This window comes from Malaclemys terrapin, chromosome 1 (genome assembly GCF_027887155.1).
Source record: "Malaclemys terrapin pileata isolate rMalTer1 chromosome 1, rMalTer1.hap1, whole genome shotgun sequence".
In the NCBI taxonomy this organism is placed as follows: Eukaryota; Metazoa; Chordata; order Testudines; family Emydidae; genus Malaclemys; species Malaclemys terrapin.
The window spans coordinates 187823893-187846725 of record NC_071505.1 but is presented as its reverse complement, the minus strand read 5'-3'; the positions used below and the strand labels follow the sequence as shown (position 1 = coordinate 187846725).

Sequence of the window (22833 nt, the reverse complement as noted above, 5' to 3'; positions counted from 1 at the left end):
AGGGCTAGTCTACACTAGAAGTGCTACAGCAATGCAGCTGCACCCTGTAGCGCGTCTGATGGAGAGAGCTCTCACGCCAGCATACTAAAGCCAGCTCCACAAGAGGCGGTAGCTGTGTTGGCGGGAGAGCGCTGTCCACACCGGTGCTTCAGTCACTCACTGTAAGTTATATTGCTTAGGGAGGTGCTTATTCACACCCCTGAGCGACATAAATTATACCGACATAACTTGTAGTGTAGACAAGCCCCAAGTTTCTGTTCAGAACCCAGCTGTTCCCTTTCATGAGAGTGTGTGTCCCATCCCTTTTGCCTGTGGCGAATCATATCTCTTCTGTGCCACTCCTCCTGGGGAAGGAGCAGACCCCGTTATGCCCATGAAGACCTTTCTGCCAGAAGTCAGAATCTGCACCTGACTTGGGAATGTTGAAGAACTTCTGCTCTTGCAGAAAACCAAAGGGTGAGATGAAACAATAAACTGGTGGTTGGGGTGTTTTCTAAGGTGTATTAGAGGCAAAGTTAAATATTAAACTGATTTTTGTGTTTGGAAGAGTTCCTTTGAATTAGTAATAATAACTAACAAGAGCTGACTCTACTGGAAAAGAATCACGAGATAATGATACATCCTCAAGGAAGCATGTGTGCACATGCATATTGATATAGATGTGGATAGATATAAAGATAGATATAGAGCGAGACAGGGAGAGTAATCCAATTCCCCAAGTGGAAATACCCACTTGGATTTTTTCCACTTTGAAAAAACAACTCTTTTCCTTTAAGTGTTTTAGTACTGAGATACTAAAAGAGAATTATTTGGTTAGGAGCAAAGACTTCATATGAAACAGTCAACATTATTATTATTACTATTATTTTAATTCTCATAAAAGTGACCAGGGTTCTGACCTTTTTTTGCCAAATTTCGGTTTGGAGCAGATTATTTCAGCTGAATAACAAACTCTTCAAAAACAACTTGAGAATGAAAAAGCTGGTAACACTGCGCTACAGTTTAGTTTTCTTTTAAAATAACCTACTTGTGGCAAATATAGATACAGCAGGGGGGAAAAACCGAAGGTAAAACTTTTTTTTTTTTTCTTCTTAAAAAGTAAAGCATGTTAAACATAGGATTATTTCCTACATATGAGACGCAGGTGGAAAGACACTTGTCTGTAGGACCTTGTTTTCCATTAAGAGTCCAGCTTTGTAAATTATTGTCAGCTGGCATGATAATGAGTCCATTTCAATATAAATGAGTTTCATTTTATTAATTTCTGCCAGCTCCAGAGCAATACATGAACCTCTTTTCAGCTCTCGACCAGCAGCTTGGGGGAGTGGGGAGTACGAGGGAGACATAAAGGAGAAGGAAGAAAATTATAATTTTTTTAATTTAAAAAAGGAGTTGGTAACTCTCACTTCCTTTTGAGAATCCAGCCAAGCGAGGAAAGAAATTTACTACCAAGTTGCTCTAAGAACATGAAGGGCATCACTGACCTATTCTGAATTCATTGTTCTTGTAATCTTTTGAAAATATGTAAAACCCATGTAATAACTCTGTTTGCAATGCTTCTTGATGATCCACTTCTTTCATTTGCCTCTTCGCCTTGCAACTTGGCTGCATAAAGGAAATGTTATGACTTCAGGGCTTGATCCTGCAAAGCACTGAGTACCCAAAACTCCCACGAATTTACAGTACTCAGCATCTCACAGGATTGGACCATAAGGGTACATCTGCTGCAGCTGGGAATGAGCTTTGCAACGTGGGAAGATGGACTCGTGCTAGCAGGGCTCGAGCTAGTGCGCTAAAAACAGCAGTATGGATGTTATGGCTCGAGCGACAACCCAACCCCCTGGTTCTGAGCTTGGGTAGCTAGCTTGAGTCTCCACTGGAGCTGCCATGTCCACACTGCTATTTTTAGCATGCTAGCGCGAGTCTATCTACCTAAGCGGGGAGGCTTGCTCCCAGCTGCAGTGTAGACATACGCTAGTGTCTAAGGAACATGTGGTAATAAACTTTTAAATGGCATCAGACCAAGGCATAGTCTAGGAGTTTGATCCTGCGCGCATGTGTGCATGCACACACACACACACACACACAAAAGTAACTTCAGGTTTATTCACCTGTGTAAGTGAGTGCAGCAGCATCTCCTAGACTGTTCCTTTAGTGTGCATAGTTTACCTCACAATATACTCTGTGTGTGTAAATTTTCTGTAATCTCTGACTCCTTTCTAAAATTGTTCATTATACCAGTGCTTGTATTGCTGTCCATTTTAGTAAACTGTACAGATTGAACTATTGTTTTGTGTATTTAAAAAAAAAAAAAAAAAAGTCAGGACCTCTTCCTTAACCTAATGGAAAGCCATCTTCAAGCAGAAAGAAATACAAAATAGCCCTGCGCAGAATTCTGAGGGGAGTGTTGAGTATCTTTTATGAGGGACCCAGTTTAATTGCTTTTCTCTCTCCCACCCCCTCAAAAACCAACCAATCAAAACTAGAAAACCCAATACAAATGTAATTTTTCTGAGCTGTCACTGAGACCCTCCAGTCCTGTATCATTCTGTTTGCCCTCAGCAGTCTCTTGTCAATTTCTATAAAGATTCTTTATTATAAAAAGTGGTAAGAAAATGAATGGAGTTCATACCCTCGGTTTGGCTTCATAAAGTGTTAGACTGAGGTTTTCAGTGATTCTGGTATTGTCAGATTTTATATATATATAATTTAAATACAGAATTTAAGCACTGTATTATATAATGTTTCTTAGGTAAGTGATGAAAATAGGACTTGGCAGAAAATGTCCTCCTTTCTAACCATTTTTGCTAATCCTTTGCCTATTTCTTCTCTCCCCCTGCCCCCGCTCTCTCTCACCAGGTTTTTGGCATATATTCATAGACTCTGACGAGACAATAATGGAGGCGCTGAGTGGCAGGTGCTGACAGATTCTGTGGTTCCAGTAACTGTTCATTTTGATATCATTTGCAATTCTATACATCTAAATGCCACAGTTCTCTTGGGGAAAGTTGCATTGGCTACCAATATTGCCTTGTAAGGTACGTGTGTGTCTATGTATTTTCTTTAGGAGTTTGCTGTGTTGTGTATTGTTTGTGGGAGGGGAAAATTTGGAGAAACTGCACGTTGTTTATAGTTTAGAATTTCTATCAAGCAGCTACTGATGACATCCTTTCCTCCCTCTCCCTCCTACCTCCCACTTCCTCACCCTGCTTTTGAGTTGCTTGCAGGGCCTTTTTGGAGTACATCCCATGATTTAATGTATTTAAAGTGGATTATAAAAAGAAATATCTGGCTAAAAAGCTCTTAATTCAAAACAATGAAATATCCCATTGCAGTTTCTAAGAAACTCAAAGGTATAAGATTACTCTGGAACTTTAATCTCTTTTGGGGAAAAAAACCTTTTAATTGCCGTAAAATGTGTGTATTCCTTTTTAGTTACTATTGTAAATTGTTTTCTATGTGGGTTTTGCGAGTTGAGTAAAAATCTTTGTTGTTGGTTTGCAGAATTTAGTAAAAGTTCATTTCTGTAGAATAAGTTCTGGCTGTTGATTTTATCATTGTTCTGGTTCTCACAGCCTCCAAACTCAAACTCCAGGAGAAAAATAGAGTTTTGTTACCAAGACCTCCCACCAGAATCTAATTTTAAATTTGCAATCTGTTGTCTTGTGAGGTGCTTCAAATTTAACTTGGAAGTTAATAAATTTCATCCTTTCCTCTGCAATCTAAAAGTGCAGTTTGTCAAAAACTTGCAAGCTATTAAGTTAGGTTTATTTTCTGTAATTGCTATCTTGAATATTTTATTGGAGAAAAGGAAGAAGAGGAGAGAAAGGAAAATTAGTGTATTGAGGAAAAAATAAAATTTGAAATGGGACTTCAGCCAGTTACATCGAGAAAATCCTCTTTCTACATAGCAATATTATATTTTAAACCAATTCAAGGAGAACTCAACAATTCTATTACAATTTTATTTCTTCATCTAAATCAGTTAGTTTACAGGTAGGATTGTTCTCCCAGAGGTTTATTGTAGAATGTATACTTTTTCCTTACTGATATTCTGTTTGTGCCATCAGTCTTAAGTATTATTTTTCCAAAATAATATATTTTTTTAAATTGTTACTTATGACATGTTCTGTATGCCTCAATCTTTTGTTAGCTTTGGAAAATAAATTCAGAACAGATTTTTGACATGTTGCATCCCCGGACTCTGCTTTACAGCCATTTTTAAACATTGAGACAAGTTACCACTGATTTATGTGGCATCCTATTGCTACCTTGTACAGTGCTCAAATAGGCACCTTTTGATTCAGTTAATAAGATAACAATGGCAACTCTTTGTCTTCTCAATGTCTGTGTATAACTCCCATTAATATTACTCATGGTCTAATTTTGAGACAGGTTATTTTATGACTACTTCAAACACAGTTTATTCTGACCTGGCTCAGTCCTGCATACTCTTACTTAAGATCAGACCCTGCTCTGATTGAATTCAATGGGATTAGGAACAGGCCTATTTAAATCATCATTACTCACTTGAGCAGTGACTCAGGGCTAATCGCATAAGCAATGGTTTGCAGGATTTGGAGACTTTCATTGTTAAGTAAAACCCAAGTGTATATCAACTAAGAGACAATGGTCAACTCCTTACTTGGGAGCATGATTTTTCTTGTCAGTATCTAGCACATACTTTTCGTCATGTGAAACAGGTTGGTAAACATTCCTGTGAATGTCTATGTTCATATTCCCAAGGATGTTAGTGCTAAGAAAACCATTATCGCAGGTGCTGAGTTTTTATCTGTGTAGAAAATGCATTCCTCTTTGCATGAAAGCATTTTCTAGCCATCTGTTTTACTCACCGAATACAGGCTTATCCTCTGTTTCTTTTCTTGGCAAAATTTTTTGTTTGTTTTAAATTTTGTATGATTGTGTCCATTAATGTTACATTGGGACTGTGGCACATAACGATCGTTTGCTGAACTGACAGAGTGCTGTGTATCCAGTTGTTCTGTTCATTGAGCAAGTGACGAGTTTGCTGGTCTCTGGGGGGCTGAGTCTTTGTACATTGAGTGGTGCTAAGAACTTTCTGGCCTTTCTGCAGATTTGTGTCTTTAGTTAGAGAGCTGCCCTTTTCAATCATGTTTTAAATGTAAAAATCCTTAATTCTTCTCAAAATGACACCAAAATGGTGATTATCTTTCTTGATAATGGGGAAGATGACAGTGTAAAGATCTGCTTCTGCAGCCAGTGAAAATCCTTTTAAATGAAATTGTTGTTAGCAAGCGTTTTAAAGTCAGTGCAGCAAAAACCTTTCCCCTAGAGATTTCCTTCTACAAGCCTTAGAAGTGAGATCTGGTTTAGACCCAAGCTGCAAAGACAAAGGGCACCTTTCTGCTACCTGAGTTGCATTTCAAGGTTTTGGAAACAAAAGATAATGTAACTAACATTCATGTTCTGTCCTGACGAGATCAGAACAATCTAGAATAACACTTACTCTTAAGACTCAATTTAAATAATAAACCCTGTTCTTCAGCGGTTGATAACTCTATCATTTTAACATACATTGGGCTAAAATTTGCTGAGTGCATTTGTTTTTCTAAACCATGGGTAAATCCCCGGCCTCATAGGGTCTGTCTACACCGCAGTTAAAAACCCACAACTGGCCTGTGCCAGCTGGCTCAGGCTAAGGGGCTGGTTAACTGTGGTGTAGCTGCTCGGTTTGGGGCCTGGGCTCTAGGACCCTGTGAGGTGGGACAGTCTGGCTCAGGCTGCATAGAGGTCAATGGGAGCTTTGCCATTTACTTAAGTGAGTCTGGGATCTCACTCCGTGTGGTTTAATTCCCTTGGTCATATTTATGTCAGAGATGTCAGAATGTTTTAGGTAGTGCCCATCCCCCTTTCTACCACACAGATTTTTAGCAAGTCATAACTGAAACGTGACATAACTATTAATCTAGTTAGTTGTATAGGGAAACTCAAAAGCATACTAGCTCCTATTTTGACCATTTTCCAAAGTATTTGCAAAAATAAATAAATAAAATAAAATAAAATAAATACAACCCCACCACAAGTATTTGATACTACCTAAAGCAGAATTGTAAGTGTGATCATTTATCAGAATTGATTCAGTCCTTTCTGTGTAATCTATGTGAGGTTAAATAGGTTCTGTGCACTAGCTGATATTGTATATTCAGATGGTTAATGCATATACACAATCATATTCATTCTATGAGCATCTGATTCGATAAAGTATGGCACATGCTTATAATGGAGAAATCCACTGTCCTTAGGACTAACCCCCCCCCCCCCCCCGTCCCAGTTATCTTGCTTTCTAGACACCATTTACTGTTTTTCTCAAGTCTAATATAGCTGCCTCAAAACCAGAAAGTCTTTGCCCTGTGATCCCTCTTAAAGAATTGTGTTTTTTGTCTATATGTAAATAGTTGTACACCATTTTCTTTGTGTTTGTGTTTTTATTTTCATATTAAATTTTGTACGATTTTGTATTTTAATATATACTTGACTCTGCTCCTGGTCAAAACAGCTACTTTTCTTTTTTAATTTAAAACAGAGATTATTTATTTCATAATTTTGTATCTATGCTGCAAACAATGCTATTATCCAGTTACAATAATACTATAATTGTTCCTTTCTGGTCTTTCTTACTTATGTCAGTGTAATGCTGGTATAACTTCATTGACTTCACTGAGTTACACTAGCCTGCATGAGAAATTAATAGGCTGTGTGGGGCAAATTCTTCCTTGGACTTATCAGCTGAATTACACCAAGAATTAATTTAGCTGTTTTTGCAAAAGCCCTTGCACAGAGGCATTCATAGAACCTCCTACAAGATGCATTTGTTCTGTCCTTGTGAGTCTCAAGGAGCCTGGTTCCAACCCAGTTTAAGTAATGTTTAGCATTTTTGGAGAGGATGCTGAGTGGATATGACTCCTAACTCAGTTTTTGATGTCCAGCAAATGTCTTTACAAGTCTCATTACCAGCATGTCAAAATAAGATTTTTTTTTAAATGATTTTTTTTTTAATACTTTAGTCATGTAACCTACACATTGGAATCCGAGTTACTGTTGTTATTTCTTATTCTACATATACTGAAAAACTGTGGTACAGTATCTTACATACTAAAAAGAACCCAAAGAAAACTAAATACAGTGGTATATTTAATTATTGTTGAGGCAAAATAATGGTCTAAAGCTTGCCTAGATGAAATGAAGCACACACCTAGGACTGATTTTTTTGGAGACTTTTATTAGGGATCTTCAACCCTGTTTCTTAAAGCATTGTGCAGGTATTTAGCTGCAAAATTTCCCCTTAGTCAGCAGGAGTCATGTAGCTACAGCTCTACGTACGACTTTGAAAAGTCACCTGTAATGTTATTATAAAGTAACCTCGTCAAGGTTGTTAGACCTAGAAATTGACCTGCTTTCCTTGTGACTCCCTGACAGCACACCAGAGCATGTTCCCTGTGAGAGGGGATGGCTTGGAAGCACCAGTTTGCAGGATTCTTGGAACATTAGTGATCATTTTTCTCTTTCCTGGTGCAAGTATTGGCTTAAAAAAAATTTCAATCATTGGTACAAAGCATTAGAATGAGTTATGGGCCTCGATGAGGATCTCCTTAGAACAGTGTTTGTAGAATGTATTCCTCTGCAGAGTTGCATTTTGATGCCGTGGGTGCCAGTAGTGGTGTTGATAATTACAAATGTGGCTCCATTAGATTTTTTTTCAATAATATATGATGTTGCTCAAAGAGTAGAAATACAGAATCTCTCCCCTTTAACCATCTTCTGGTAGGAACCGAAATATACATAATTTTCTGTTCTTTTAGTGTACAGCATAGGTTCTGACCCAGGGGCTCATGAACAGGTATCAGGAGGGTGCAACCACCCTGCAATTCCATATTGCCAAATGAGAGGGAGTCCTGCTTCAGTGGGAGGGGATTCTGGTATGGAAATGAGACTTTAATTTTTACAGTTTACATTATTGGCCAGTGTTGCATTGAGGATTAACTGATTTTAATAGATTTAATTGATGTGTGCAAAACTGAGATTACCAATTTACTTTCATTATAAATTGGCTCACACTCAAAGCCACATTCAGAGCCAGATTCTCCTCTGATCTACATTGATGCAACCCCTGGATTCAGTGAGTTACTCTTGATTTATACCAGGGTAACTGAGACCTTGGGTTCATACCTTGAAAAACTTCACTGGATTATATTTGAGTTCACAAGTGATGTTGCAAACTGATTACATTTTATTATTGATCATCACTGTCAAAATAATTCTTGTTAGTTGCACCACATGTTTCAGCAGATGTACATGGATCATAGATACATGATGACGTATCTTTTAGCACTACTTCTGGATGAGAGGGTGTAGATTCCTTTTAAAAAACAGTCTCTTTCCTTTGTACAATCCATGGGCGCTACGGACAGGCATATTATATATATTGATACATATATTAGTTGAAAGTTTAATATTTCCCGTTCTTTAATCTTGCAGACCTTAAAACCATGGGAAACGCGGAAAGCCAAAATGTAGAGCACGCATTGTATGGAGACAAGCACGCCAGCCTGGGACGGAAGCACACATCACGCTCACTTCGCCTTTCAAATAAAACTTCTCGACGGACCAGGCATGCTTCTTCAGGGAAGGTTATCCACAGGAACTCAGAAGTGAGCACCCGATCTAGCAGTACTCCTAGCATCCCCCAGTCACTGGCAGAAAATGGCCTGGAGCCTTTTAACCAAGAAGCCAATTTAGAGGACTTTGGAAGCCCCATTTGGGTGGACAGAGTGGATATGGGCTTAAGGCCTGTTTCTTACCACACCGATTCTTCTGTTACTCCTAGCGTGGACAGCAGCACAGTTCTCACGGCAGCCTCAGTGCAGAGCATGCCAGACACAGAAGAAAGCAGACTTTATGGGGATGACACTACATTTTTGGCTGAAGAAGATGGCAGACAGCATCGATATTCAACAAACGGGACAACTTTCATGGAAACTGCAAGCTTCAAGAAAAAGCGTTCAAAATCTGCAGATATCTGGCGGGAGGATAGCTTGGAATTTTCGCTCTCTGACCTCAGCCAAGAACATTTAACAAGCAATGAAGAAATCTTAGGTTCAGCTGAGGAGAAGGATGGTGAGGGGATTCGAGGCACAGAAGCAAGCAACAGTCCCCAGCAGCTGGTCACCTGCCAACGTGCCAATTCTATGAGTGACTTGTATTCTCCAAAAAACTCAGGTGCTACAATAAATGGAGGCCCACGAAACACCTTTGGGGCTTATTGTCGGAACTTAGTGTCCGATATTCCAGATATTGGAAACCATAAGATGGCGTCAGCTACAGCAGAGGATACTCCTTCCTACAGTAATTATAATACACTCCCCTGTAGGAAATCTCACTGCCTTTCAGAAGGTGCCACCAACCTACAAATCAGCCACAGCAACAGCATGCAAGGCCGAAGGGCAAAAACTGCTCAGGTAATGCAGTTTTACTCTATTCCATTTAAACTTTTGAAACTCTTTTTTAAGTGCATGAATTTGCTAAACAGAAACAATGTTCTTTATTTAGATCATGGTCACAGATGTTTTAAGTAGGCTGTGGTATACTGGCAGCTGGATGTATGTTCTGTTTCCCTCCATATTCCTCTTTTTAAATAAGGGGGGAGTGGAACAAGTGCCTTCAGGAATGGGTGTACTTTCATGAATGGTCTGTTCATAACTCACAGCTCCATTTCAATCATGGTGGGGGGGTTTTCCACTCCTTCGAGTCATTTCTCTCTGGGAAGGAGAAATCTGCAGTTTGCAGAGAGATAGGAAGATTATTCTGTTTATTTGGTGGTGCTTTTAGGGTATCTGGTCAGAGCTTGGTCTCTTACCATTCCTCTCATGGAACTCAAGTGCATCATCCCCATGTCACACTTTAGCTATAATGGCCCAACCCCCATCCATCAAAATTGCCCTTGGATTGAAGCTCCCCCTCTACTTCCATTGATCTAAATGCCTGAATTTCAAAGCCCTGCAAAACATCACTCAGAAAACAGTGCTCTTCAATGGGAAGAGATTGGGAGTCCTGCAGGCACTTGGTCTGCTTGTACTCATCTATCAGGGATTGAAAAAGGAGGGGGAATAGTCACTGCACCAGCCAAGGAAGAAGGTGGTGGAGGAAGCACAGCTCCCCCAAGCCAGGGAGAGCACAAGATACAGAACTGTGCACTGTCCCCCCACACTCCATTTCTTTAACCTGTGGATCAGAGTTTTGGTCTGGCTCTTTATTGTGTGGATTGTGTTTTCACTGTATTAGCTGTGACACATCTGCTTGAGTTACGTTGCATTGACCTGTGCTGCATACAGCAGCACATTGCATGTGGTAAATAATAGCACAGTATCCCTTACAGAAATAGAAGTAATGCAGCATCCATGCCATCCATGCATGTGCCATATGCAGCCATTGCAGGTGAAATATATTTGAATGCAGAATGCATTTGGCATGCTGGCCCTTCTTTGAGGGGTGGCACGACTCCAAAATAGAAGGCTGACTATAATGTCTTCCCTGCTATGTATTTGCTGTCTGTGGCCATTGGATCGGAAGCAGAGCCAGTAGACAGAAACAGAACAGTCCGAGAAGAGCCTGACCAAATGGGTCAAGCTTTGCTCTAGATGACATGCTTTGGTGACTACCCTGATTTTACTATATGTTTTAATTTTAGTATGTATGTAGCACAGAGCACTCCTCACATCTTGTGACCTAGGGGGGGAAAAAAAGCACTTTGAATGGGTGTGGGAGACCGACAGATTTGCATCCTGATGCTGAACTGAGCTTTTGGCAGCACACCACTTCAAGGGAGATTAGATCTGACAGCATGAGCCAGGCGGGTCACAGTATCCTGCAATGTAGGTGTTGGGATCTGTTAACATGATGGATCAATGAGAGGGCCACTAGAACGTGAAATGAAACCCAACTGAGTGACTGAAGGAAGGGCATCGGTTGGCACTAACTTGCAGAAGGTGACTGGAGGTGGGTTGTTGGCTTAGTTGAAGATGTACTGCTTCTAAATATAAAAATGACGTTCTAAAACAGCTGCTGCAGCTTCTCACAGCAGAAGCTTTGTACTTCAAAATAAGCTCTAGATTTTTGGAGGCATTTTTTGTAGTATCATCACAGAAACTCTTCACATTCTCAACAAGGCTATTAAAGATAGCACAGGATGAAAAAGCAATAACAGGAAACAAAAAAACAGGTTGCCATTTAGGAGTAATAAACAAAGCATTTTCTATTCATCCAAAGAAAATTGTTAGGTTCAACTTCTGCCTTACAGTTCTCTTCAGAGTGTATTTGAAAAGCAGAGCGACGCAATTGGTAAATGCTGAAGTATTTTTTCTCCCCAGTGTTCATCATGCCATTAGAATATCCCTTTGAGGCACCTAATGAAAGTAATGAATTTGAGTCTCATTTCATCGGACATAGCCTGTGACATCACGTCAGTAGCTTGTATCACTAGAAGATCTCTTCCAATTTCAGACTATTGATCTAAAGAGACTCAGCAGCAATTATTTCAATAAATAAACTAAAATAAACAAAATTAAAAATCCGAAAGGGTTGGCATTCCCTCCAGGACCCTAACCCCAACAGCATGCAGTAAAGCTAAGGTTTATTTTTAGCAATAATCTTTGTTAGTCCAGACTTGTCTGTGGTGAGACCAGGAAAAAGATTTTAATATGTTGCTTTATTTATAAAATACAGCAAAAAGGAAATTGCAATGGAATATAGAATGAAAGAGCTACTTCCTTGGTGAGTCTGGTGAGGGGGGGATGGAGGGAAAGGAGAATTGTGGAAACACTAGGAATTTGAGGACCTTTTATGGTCCCCATTACTATTGTATCTGAGTGCCACACACAATCTGTAATGTATTTATCCTCACAGTGCCATAGCATAGGGTAGTGCTATCATTCTTATAGTACAGGTGGGGAACTGAAGCCCAGCAAGACTGAGAGATTTGTCCAAAGTCACACAGGAAACGTGTGGAGGAGTAGGGACTTGAACACAGGTTTCCTAAGTTCTAAGTGTGTGCCTTAACCACTGGATCCTCCTTTCTGTCAGGTTTTTTGCATTATAATTGCATAAATCTTAGCACATTTTTCAGAGAATCCTTTTTCAGAGACTTGTAGGTTTTCCATTCTCACCTGCTTTTATGATAACGGTGCCCAAACTCATAAGGTCCTGAAAGACTTTGGCAGGAAGCTCTTGTGAATACCCCAAATTTCCCAAGAGGTCACTAGGAGTTGGAGATGCTGAGCATGAGGGCTGAATTCTGCCATTGTTAAGCATGCACATCTCCTACTGCATGTACATTGGCAAGGTTCACTCTTAATTTTTAACATGATCCAAGTTTTCAAAAGGGGCTGGTGATTTTTGTGAAACTCTGTTTTGAGGTGTTCATCCTTAGACATCTTAAAGGAGCCTGCTTTTCTGAAAGTGTTGAGCATTGTTGTCTGAAAATCATATTGCTTTAAGGCACCTCAAAACAACCGAGGCACCTAAGATCACTTTTTAAAAAGCAAAGCCATATATTTTTCAGGATAACACTTGTGTCACAAGATCTTTTGGTAGGCCTGGCAACAATTATGTTTTTGTCAAATGTGAATAGAATCTCTTTATTTGCCTCTTATTTCAGGAGAGAATAAACAAATTAAATGAATTTTTTTCAGTTTCTAGCAAAAGAAATAAAAGGTCAAACCTTAAAATTGAAACGTGGGAGTCACTTTTCTTTAATTGGGAGCTAGAACCTTTCAGCACTGGAGAGACAATTAGTTTCAATGCGTACAAGCAATTAATATTCAGAAAGTGGCTTTGGGGCCCCCACACAGCAGTTCTATTTTTCCTTAACATTATAGGTTCAGGTCTGCTGACTCAAGACTTCCAGCAGAGCTCTGCTGGGATCCTACTGGGCTTTTGGAACTGATGTGATGTAGGTGGAAAAAGCTTACTTGGCTGGTATTATCACCCATTTCTGCTTACAGGAAGGCAAATTGCTGTTGTACACAGCTTATATCCCATTTGCTCCTTCCCCCCCTGAGTTTCAACTGAAGTTTTTGAGAATGAAAAATATAAATGTTGTGGGGGATGGTGGTTGGCAGCCAGTGACTACTGAAGACTCTGGTAAACCTCAGGGCTTCCTGCACTGATATTGGGTATTTGGTTTCAGATGAGACCCCGGGTGCTCTCAGTTTCCAGGCTGAGGCTATGTCTACACTACACTGCTTTTTGCGACATGGCTGTCTTGCTATAGCCATGCCGCTAAAAATCGTGCAGTGTAGCCGCTGTTTGTCGGCTCTCCTGCTGACAAAAAACTTCTATCCCCAATGAGCGGTGTGTTGTCGGCAGGAGAGCACTCTTGCCGACAACATGCCGTTCACACTGGCACTTGTCGCAGCAAAACTTTTGTCTTTGGGGGGGGTGGGGGCAGTGAGTAACACCTCTGAAAGACGAAAGATTTGTCATTCAATTGCCAGTGTAGACATAGCTTGAGAGATAGTCAAGCCCCAATAAGAAGTTAAGCTGTCTTTTTTTTTCCAGCAAGTGATCACCATTTGTCTGAAAACTGTATGTGGAGTATGGACTGACTGTTTCCATTTTTAAAAATTATAACTAATGGTCAGTAATCCAAGAGGTACTTATGGCCACATGGGTAGCAGGAGGGGTCCTTGTCCTCTTGTGACTGCTCCACAAAGAGGTTTATATATCTGTTACTGCTTCCAGTTTATGGCATAGTCCTTAAGTTCAAGGAGTAGAGACTCATGCTTTTAGCACTGAATGTCCTGGTTTCAAACACTCTGCTGGCCCAGGCTGGGCCATTTACGTAGGCATTGAGCTATTCCTTGACTCTAGGGAATAAGAAGTCTCCTTTCAACATCAGTAGTGCATTGTTTGTTATAAAATTAAATAGGAAGAGAGTGAACAAATATCCCTCTTTAACCCCTTTGGACACTGAAAATCTCAGTGCTGAACCCAAATCTTGTTGGGTCTTGGCACGTTAAAAACCTTTTAGTCGCTTTTGAAAATACCTTTGTTTACATTTTTAAGTCTTTGCAGGGATTCTGCTAATGGACCCGAAGCCATATCCCTGTGGAAAAGTTGTGGAGAATGCAATAGGGATGAAACCAGTTGGGTTCGATAGGAATTAAATCTGGCTGTATAGAAATCACTATAAAACCAGTTGATTAGAGAACGATCTCTGTCCTATAGTTTTATTTGTTTGTTTTTTGTACCATCCCATAGAATTCTGGGCCAGGTATCTAATTTTTCATTACATTCTATAGCAGGTTAAAGAGAAAAACTGTAGAAAGATTACAATTTTCTATTAAATCGTGTAAGACATCTCCACAAAGGATATGTATATTTCAGCTCATAGTTTAGTTTAAGATTAGAAAGAAGATTCCAAACATATTCTTAGCTGACGTCAAATGGGAGAACAGAAAACAGTTATAATTTAATGACACACAGTAAGGGAGAAGTATGAGAGAAGTATAAGTTAGTGGCCTTCTCTCATCTCTCTGTCTACTATGTACCTTGCAATTTTAAATGCTGGGTAAGCAAAGTTCTGTGGTTACTTCTCATTCTGCAGAGTTGCTTCTTCGTTCATCCTAATGCCATTGCACAAAGGTCTCAGAGGTATCCCTAACCATTCTCAGAATGGATGGGACTATATAATGTGTTGGGTCTGACCATTTTAGATATTTTAAAGCAAACAACAGCCAGAGGCCTTTCCAAGCACACTCTCATATGCCTGTGTGCTACGAGAAGGGTCTTGGGGAAAGTTTTTTGGATCCTTGGGCAAACCTTGTAATATTCTTTTGAAAATTCTAGTGGATTCTTTTTCTCCCTTTGTTCAAAGTTAGTAGAAAGAAAATCAACAGCCCTACAATCTGATCTAGTTCCTTTGTCATTTTTTTTTAACACTAGGACTGCGAACATTTATATATTTGAAGTACTTTTGCAGTCCCAGTAATTGTAATCTCGATAGTATATTGTATGCTTCTAGTTTCTAGGACTTCCCATGTAAAAACCACAGACAGTTGCCACAGCTGACCATCTGAGGGACTGCGCTTATTTAGCTGGATGTAATTTGCAATAGTGACACTCTCCACTTGAGTGTTTCTTCACTGAAATCTTTCTTTTCAGAATGCTTCACTGTATTATCCTATGACCTAGTTATCATCCAGCTTTGCAGACATTTTCCTGCCTTGTTCAGTTATGTAATTGTTCAGGTGAACTCCCAAATGACTTGCTTTGATTCTGATTTGTTTTTCTAGTTTACTTTTCTTTTTTCTCTCCTCCACCCCCTCAGTGACATTTTCAAGGAATTGACTTTTAATTAGAGTAAATAAATCTAACCCCGCGTTTTTACTTCATGGAGTTGGATGAAGCATGTTACTGTTTATTTAACTCCAGTGTGGTCAGAATACCCTTGTGTTTTATGCTTAGCATTATTTCCCAATCGGAATTTTCTTCATCTGGGTGGACCATTGGGTTGTAAGAAAGGTGAGTTTTGAGGGGCTAGTTCAACACGTCATCCATAGGCAAAAGGGTTAAGAGCCACAGTCCTCAAGAACTCTAAGATCTAGGTGTGGAGACTTTCTGTGCCGCTATTGACAGCAAAGAGGGCACTGTCTGTATGAGTCTTTGAGGGTATAGAAAGACATTGTAATGTAGTCCTATGTACAGAGCATTGCAAGAATCAGACTTTACTCGGTTACAGTCTTATTCTGCCTTTACTCGTGTCTTGCTGAAATCAGTGCTGAAAGCCATGAAAAAGCCACTTGTACCTAAGATCCCACGGTAATGCTCCAATCTGCTATTGAAGAGTCTATTGTCCTGTTACTGTGTGTTCCAGAATCTATGCTCTCATTTTTAAACAAGAAAAATTGTAGCCCATATAGCTGCAAAGGAAAACTTCAGCATATGAACGGAGTCTAACCTGATGGAGCAGTATCCTCCCAAGTCTGCAAACAGCCTCAAACAATAGTGTGTAGCAAATGTGAGCTGCTCCAACTATTGCACTGGGGCTTGAATGCTGAAGCCGAGTGGAAGCAATTTGAATGTCAGCCTTATTAACTACTTCACTGCTGATCATTTTACCAGAGATATTCAGCCGATGTGCATATTTAACATGGCTGGCGGCAATAGGCACCTGGTTGCTGTCGATTTTTGCTGAGGAAGGAAAAGGAGTTCAAGTCCCCCTGCCCACAATTTATAGACTAGGTCAATCCATCCCACAAGGGGAGCCGGGAAAGAGGATATGTGTCTGCTTGCCATTCTCAACTGCTTTGCGGGTGCACAAAACACAAACCACTTCCTACGCTTTCCTGGGGCAGAAATCCCCACTGTCTCTTACCCAGCTGTCAAAACACCCAGCTTCCCCACTGAAAGCCTTTCCCTGCTGTTATGCATTGTCAGTACAAAATTCTGCACCATGCTGAAAGGGGAGAATGGGGGGAGAGGGGGCAGTGAAACATAAATTGAATTGACTGAAAAAATAAACATCCCAAGGAATATTGTACTGACTGTTATGCTTTCCATAGTTAGTTCAATAAAAATCTCCATTTTTTAATTCAGCAGAACTGGCCTCAAGAGTTTTCATTTGCCTCACTTGCATATAACAGAAACCAGGGTGGCTTGCTGCAAAATTTAGGTCCAGCCGAGTCCTTGGTTATATCTTGGCCTTGGTTATATCTTGTTATCCCTTCTATTCAATGTGTATACAAGGCAATTGGGAGAGAGGGGAACACTTATAGCTGTAACGTCAGGCAGCCATAATCTAATGATGATCAGCTCTACCACTCCTCTACACTGAATCCATATTCTACCGTCTTTCCGCTCTGCCAGGCTATGACCAAGACTGGACAGAAACCACCTGACTGTGACTCAACCCTGTCAAGATACAAGTGGTGTTTGTTGGTATGGAAAGAATCTAGAGGAGTAGGCTAATATCTAGTTATCTAAAGATTCTTTCAAGGAAAGAAAAAAAGTGCCATCCTACTGAACCATTTCAGACAGCATCAATAGGATCAGATTTGTAATGCCATCTTTCAAATTTTGCAGTTTCTAATTTTGTAATTTCTGAAGCGCTATTGCACAAGCACATAGCATTTGATGCACAAGAATGAAGAACCAGAGCTTCTCTTAGATGTCAGCATATGTAAACTACTGGAATGTCCAAAGGCAACAGACTCAATAATTTTGTATCAGTGTGTAAAGCAAATGTCGCTTGTCAGTATATCTCTTCTATAGTACTTTATAGGGCACTTCCACAGAACATATACAAAGAAACCTTTATTTTGCCTTGCACTACCAAGTTTGATCTGTGGATGCCAATTTAATTCTTTTAAGCCTAGTAGATGTCACAGATCTACATATGTCTTCTAAACATTCTTCAGTATCAACTCCCAATTTTTGGTTGAGATGGTCTATCCAGTGTTGTGATCCCATATTGCACTCATGTCAATGTTACAGTTCCTCTCACTCTTAAGCAATTTATATAACATAAGCTTGATGCAGCTTGCTTTCCATTAGCTTTCAAGATTATGTTCCTCCCAGTGAGGGTGACTCATAGAGATACCTTCAAGTTTCTCTATTGCTGTTTTAAAACATTTTCTCCAAGTCAGATAAGAATGAAATCCATAATTTACCATAGTTTCTGAAAGGTTTTGAGTTGTTTCCTGGCAAACACATCTTCTGAAGTGTTGATTGCTTGCATGCCTCAAGTTTCTCGACAATGGATTTTTTTATTAATTTGGAGGGCAGGATTATGCTACAGTGGGGCTTGAGCAAAGCAACATGGGTGCCAGATGATGATACACCTTAGCACCGGACTGAAGACTATCATTCGGTCATAAGGTCACCTCTCAGTTTTATTGGGCGTCCATTCCATTTTAACATCTTTCTCTGGAGCTTGCCAAATTAATGTCTCTAACAAGTTATGTACAATTTTAGGGTACTGTTGAATTTTAATTGCTAATGGTTCTATTGCTAAACACAAAGAGGAGTGGAGACAGTGGACACTTCTGGTGGGAGCCTCTTCAAAGAATGACACTCTCCAACCACCGCCCATTGAACTTGGTTCACTTGTAAAGAGTGATTCACATCCAAGGGTACGTCTTCACTTACCGGAGGGTCCGGCGGCAGGAAATCGATGTTCTGGGATCGATTTATCGCGTCTGGTTAAGACGCGATATATCGATCCCGGATTGATCCCGGAAGTGCTCGCCGTCGACGCCGGTACTCCAGCTCGCCGAGAGGAGTACGCGGCATCGACGGGGGAGCCTTCCTGCCGTGTCTGGACCCGCGGTAAGTTCGGACTAAGGTACTTCGAATTCAGCTACGTTATTAACGTAGCTGAATTTGCGTACCTTAGTCCGAAGTGGGGGCTTAATGGGGACCAGGCCCAAGTGAAGAAGGAATTGTTTAGGGATGTAAGAGTCGCCATATTGGATCAGACCAGCGGTTCTTCTATCCTGTCTTTGACGGGGCCAACATCAGCTGCTTCAGAAGAATGTGCAAGAAATCTTGCAGTAGGCAGTTAGAAAGATTTTTACTAATCCCCAGTAGTCTGAGGTTGACTTATTCTCTGAAACATGAAGGTTTATATGTCTTCTGAACAAATCAAGGATTTTCAAGAAATGTGGCCATGCTGTATGATCAAATGTATCTTTGGCATCTAATGAGTTCACAGACACTACAATATCTTGTAAACTTGCTTGCTTGACATTGTATAATAGCCCTATCATACTCTCTGCTCCCAGCTTACTTTATGTGAAACCTGATTAGTATGTATAATATTACATAACTAGATTGCTAATGTTTTCACTAAGTTTTGGTTTATCAGTGATGTTGGTCTGTGTCTTTAACAAAGCAGTGATATTCTCACTTCATTATGCAGGGCTCTTATGAAGGTAGGGTTACCATACGTCCGGATTTTCCCGGACATGTCCGGGTTTTGGGGGCTCAAATCCCCGTCCGGGGGGAAATCCCCAAAAGCCGGGCATGTCCGGGAAAATCGGGAGGGCTCGGTGGTGCTCGGCCGGGGCCGGCGCCGGTGCGGGGCCGGGGGCATGGTGCCGGGCCGGGAACCAGTGGCGCAGTGCCGGGCCAGGGTCACAGTGCCGGGCCGGGGGCCGGGGAGCCGGGCCGGGAAGCCGAGCCTGCGGGGCGGGGAGCCGAGCCCGCGGGGCCGGGAGCCGGGGAGCCGAGCCTGCGGGGCGGGGAGCCGAGCCCGCGGGGAGCCGGGAGCCGGGGAGCCGAGCCCGCGGGGCGGGGAGCCGGGCCGGGAGCTGGGGCCGGGAGCCGGGGGGTGCGCTGGGCCGCCGGGGGCCGGCAGTGCTGGGCGGGCCGGGGGTGGTTGGCTGGGGCCGGCACCCCAGGGCCCGAGCCGAACCAGGCTGGAGCCGCCGGGGGCCAGCCTGGGCCGCGCCTCCTCCCCCCACACCCCCCCTTACCTGCTTCAGGCTTCCCGCGAATCAAATATTCGCGGGAAGCAGGGGAGGGGGCGGAGACTTTGGGGAGGGGGCGGGGTTGGGGCGGGGCTGGGGGCGGGGCCGGGGGCTGTGGAGTGTCCTCCATTTGGAGGCACAAAATATGGTAACCCTAATGAAGGTTATTATTGTCTCTGGTAGGGAGTCTTCTTGCTGGTCTCAATCAGCATTGGTAACAACAGCAAAAGGTATTTGATCTAACTGTAGATTTTAAAATTCTGTAGTGAATCTATCTGGCCATGCATCTCTTCACACCCCACCCCCTTAGTAGACAACTGTATAGTCTGCTTAGCCTCTTCTAATTCAGTCTGGGTGTTTAAAACCAATGCATCCTCAGATGTGAATGTAAGCAAGTACTTCCATCATCCTCTGCATCTGCAGATGCATAGAAGTTCTGGTAAAAGCCTTGGAATGTTAGGTTAATAACTATTGACTTGCTAAATAGAGTACTATTTTTATCCTAGATGGCTGCACTGCTCCTGCTGGATTCTGTTGATTTCAGTTCATAGGCTAATAATTCTCCTGCTTTCTCCTCACACTCCAAATAGCAAAAATTTAGTCAGAAGGGCAAACTCATAGATGTCTGTATTTGTTTGGTTCATATTCTTTATGGATTAAAACCTTTTCTGGTTCTGAGATTTAAGACATGAACATTCGTTCCGTTGAGCTCCTTGCTCTTTCTGCCTTCAAGGAGATAGCTTGCTCTCTTTCTCTAAGACAAAGCAGATGTTCTGCCCCAGGTCTGTAGGTATGCAAATAAAAGTGGAGAGGCGATGGGATGGCAATACAGATTTTGGCCCGAGTCTTCCAATGAACTTCCTGCATGTGGTTCCCCCGGGATTCTGCCTGGGTGCAGGTCTGCATCTGCTTAGAGAGAACTAGTTGCAGGACTGGGAGCTTAAATTGGGGATTTCCCTGGCAAAGAATAAACTATCAGGTGTCATTCCTGCATTTTAGAAGATTTTAGACAAGGATTTTAGTCAGAACCTAAACAAACTCCAAAAGAAACAAAAAGAAGCCCTATAGTGGTATTTCTGTGGAGTTCTAGAATAAATTTGCCCGTTGCAAATTATACTCTGTTAAAACAGCAAAAAACCATAGGCTCCAAAAGCACATGCATTGTTCTCATCAGACACCTCCTACCTTTGGAAATGTGGTCAACACTTTGCTGGATCAGGCCCTAAGTGCAGTGGTGTTTTTTTTCTTTTTTCTTTTCTCAATTACGAAGAATCTAGTCTCATAGACTATCAGGGTTGGAAGGGACCTCAGGAGGTCATCTAGTCCAACCCCCTGCTCAAAGCAGGACTAATCCCCAGACAGATCTTTGCCCTAAATCCCTAAATGGCCCCCTCAAGGATTGAACTCACAACCCTGGGTTTAGCAGGCTAATGCTCAAACCACTGAACTATCCCTCCCCTGTGAGCTGGAGACATGAATTCCAGAGAGAACATAAAATCCCTATACAGTGTACGTCGTAACCTGTCAATTCCAAACCTGTTCCCTGGTAATTCCTTTTACCCAGGAATGAAATGTGCTTTTGTGCCTTAAGTGCTAACCTGTGATATTAGAATGCCTCCCTGGCCCTTCCTGTAACAGATCCAGAACTCTGATAGTCTCCCTTTAAGAGGACATTAGTGTCACTATAATCCTGGGTGTTAGGCTGGTGTTTGAGCAATTGTGAAAGAAATGTTGAGTATTCTTTAATAGAAGCACACAGGACTGTCCCTTAATCTGTGTAATGCACAGCAGTCACCACATTCTTGGCCAAAAATTTGAAACGTGGGTGCCTAAAGTTATATTATCTGTATTAGATGATCTGATCAGTTGGAGCCATGGGTGCTCACCACCTTTGAAAATCCAGCCAAAATGTTAGTTTGGTGCCTAACTTCAGTCACCCAAATTTGACATTTTTTCTATTATTCCTTAATCAAAACCCATCTGTCTTTCTCCACTTGATACAGCGGACAACACGTTCAGTCTCTAATTCTCCCCCTCTTCCCCTCCCCGAAAATGCATAATAACCCTCGGTGACTTTCTGACTTTCTGCTGAACTCTTTAATTGAGACCCTATCAGTGTGCAGATTATAATATTTCAAGGTGTCATTAGAAAATTTCATGTGACACTCTCAAACTGATTATAACCCTCTGATGGGAACCAGCAGACAGTACAGTATAAGGCCCGAAGGCAAAAACCTGTCTGATGAATGCTCTTAACCTTACTAACCTATAGACCATTTATACAGCAGACCGTTTAAGATACTCATCTCACTAAATGTGACATTCTAATTCCTAAAGGCGAACAGTACTGGATGAATATCAACTGGCAACAAGTTTTGATCTATTCTCCCTTTTATGTATTCGGATTCTAATCCCCCTGCAGGGCCAGAATCTCAAGGCTAGTCTACACTAAATACGCTACATCAGTGCAGCTGCACTATGTCTGGTGAAGACGCTGTGTGCTGGCAGGAGAGAGCTCTCCTGTCGACATAATAAATCCATCTCCATGAGAGGTGGTAGCTATGTCGGTGGGAGAAGCGCTCCCACCAACATAGCGCTGTCCACACCGGCACTTAGGTCGATGTAAGTTACGTCGCTCATGGGGGTAGTTTATTTATACTCCTGAGCAATGTAAGTTATACCAAAGTAAGTGGTAATGTAGACCTCAGTTTTTTAGAAGATCTTGGGGTGTTGGTGAGAAGATATTGAGGACAGGGTAGAATCCTAAAATCATTGAGTTGTAAGGAAGCTTTTTGAACCATCTAGTCTATTCCATGGATCACTGCATGGTTATAATGATTGTTGTACAATACTTCTGAGTGTAGATAATGTAGTTATGCAGAGCTGCTCATCTTGTCAAGTGTTTTACAAACATCAGCTAACCGGTACAACATTCCTGAGAGGCATGTGGTATTAACCCCATTTACAGATATGGGAACCAAGGCAGATCTTTTATGTGACTTGCTCAAGGACACACTATGAATCTGTGTCAGAGCTAGGATTAGAACTTAGGAGTTCCTGGGTTTCAGTTCTGTGCTTCAACTACTACGATTATGCCTCTTTTTCAGAGAATTCTCATGGTCTGGCAAACAGAATATCAAGCACAATTTTTATAAATGTTGCCAAGAGGACAAATCATATTTCCATTACTCCCCTGCATTGATGGGTCTGTTTTAGTGAGACTTTATTTAAAAACAAACACACATTATTTTGTATGTTTTGAATAAAAATTAGAGAAGCAATATATTTAGAATTAACTTTATACATACTACATAGCATGAATAAAAAG

General features: G+C 41.3%; 1 protein-coding gene across 5 annotated transcripts in view; it reads left to right on the top strand.

Moving 5' to 3' along the window:
* TIAM1 (TIAM Rac1 associated GEF 1) overlaps positions 1-22833 on the top strand; it is a 267806-nt gene that overhangs the window by 156204 nt on the left and 88769 nt on the right. For all 5 annotated transcript variants that reach the window (XM_054047952.1, XM_054047922.1, XM_054047939.1 and 2 more), the window contains 2 exons: positions 2860-3038; positions 8518-9497. In XM_054047952.1, coding sequence (XP_053903927.1) covers positions 8529-9497 — 969 coding nt within the window. In that variant the 5' untranslated portion in view covers positions 2860-3038; positions 8518-8528. The remainder of the gene's footprint in view (positions 1-2859; positions 3039-8517; positions 9498-22833) is intronic.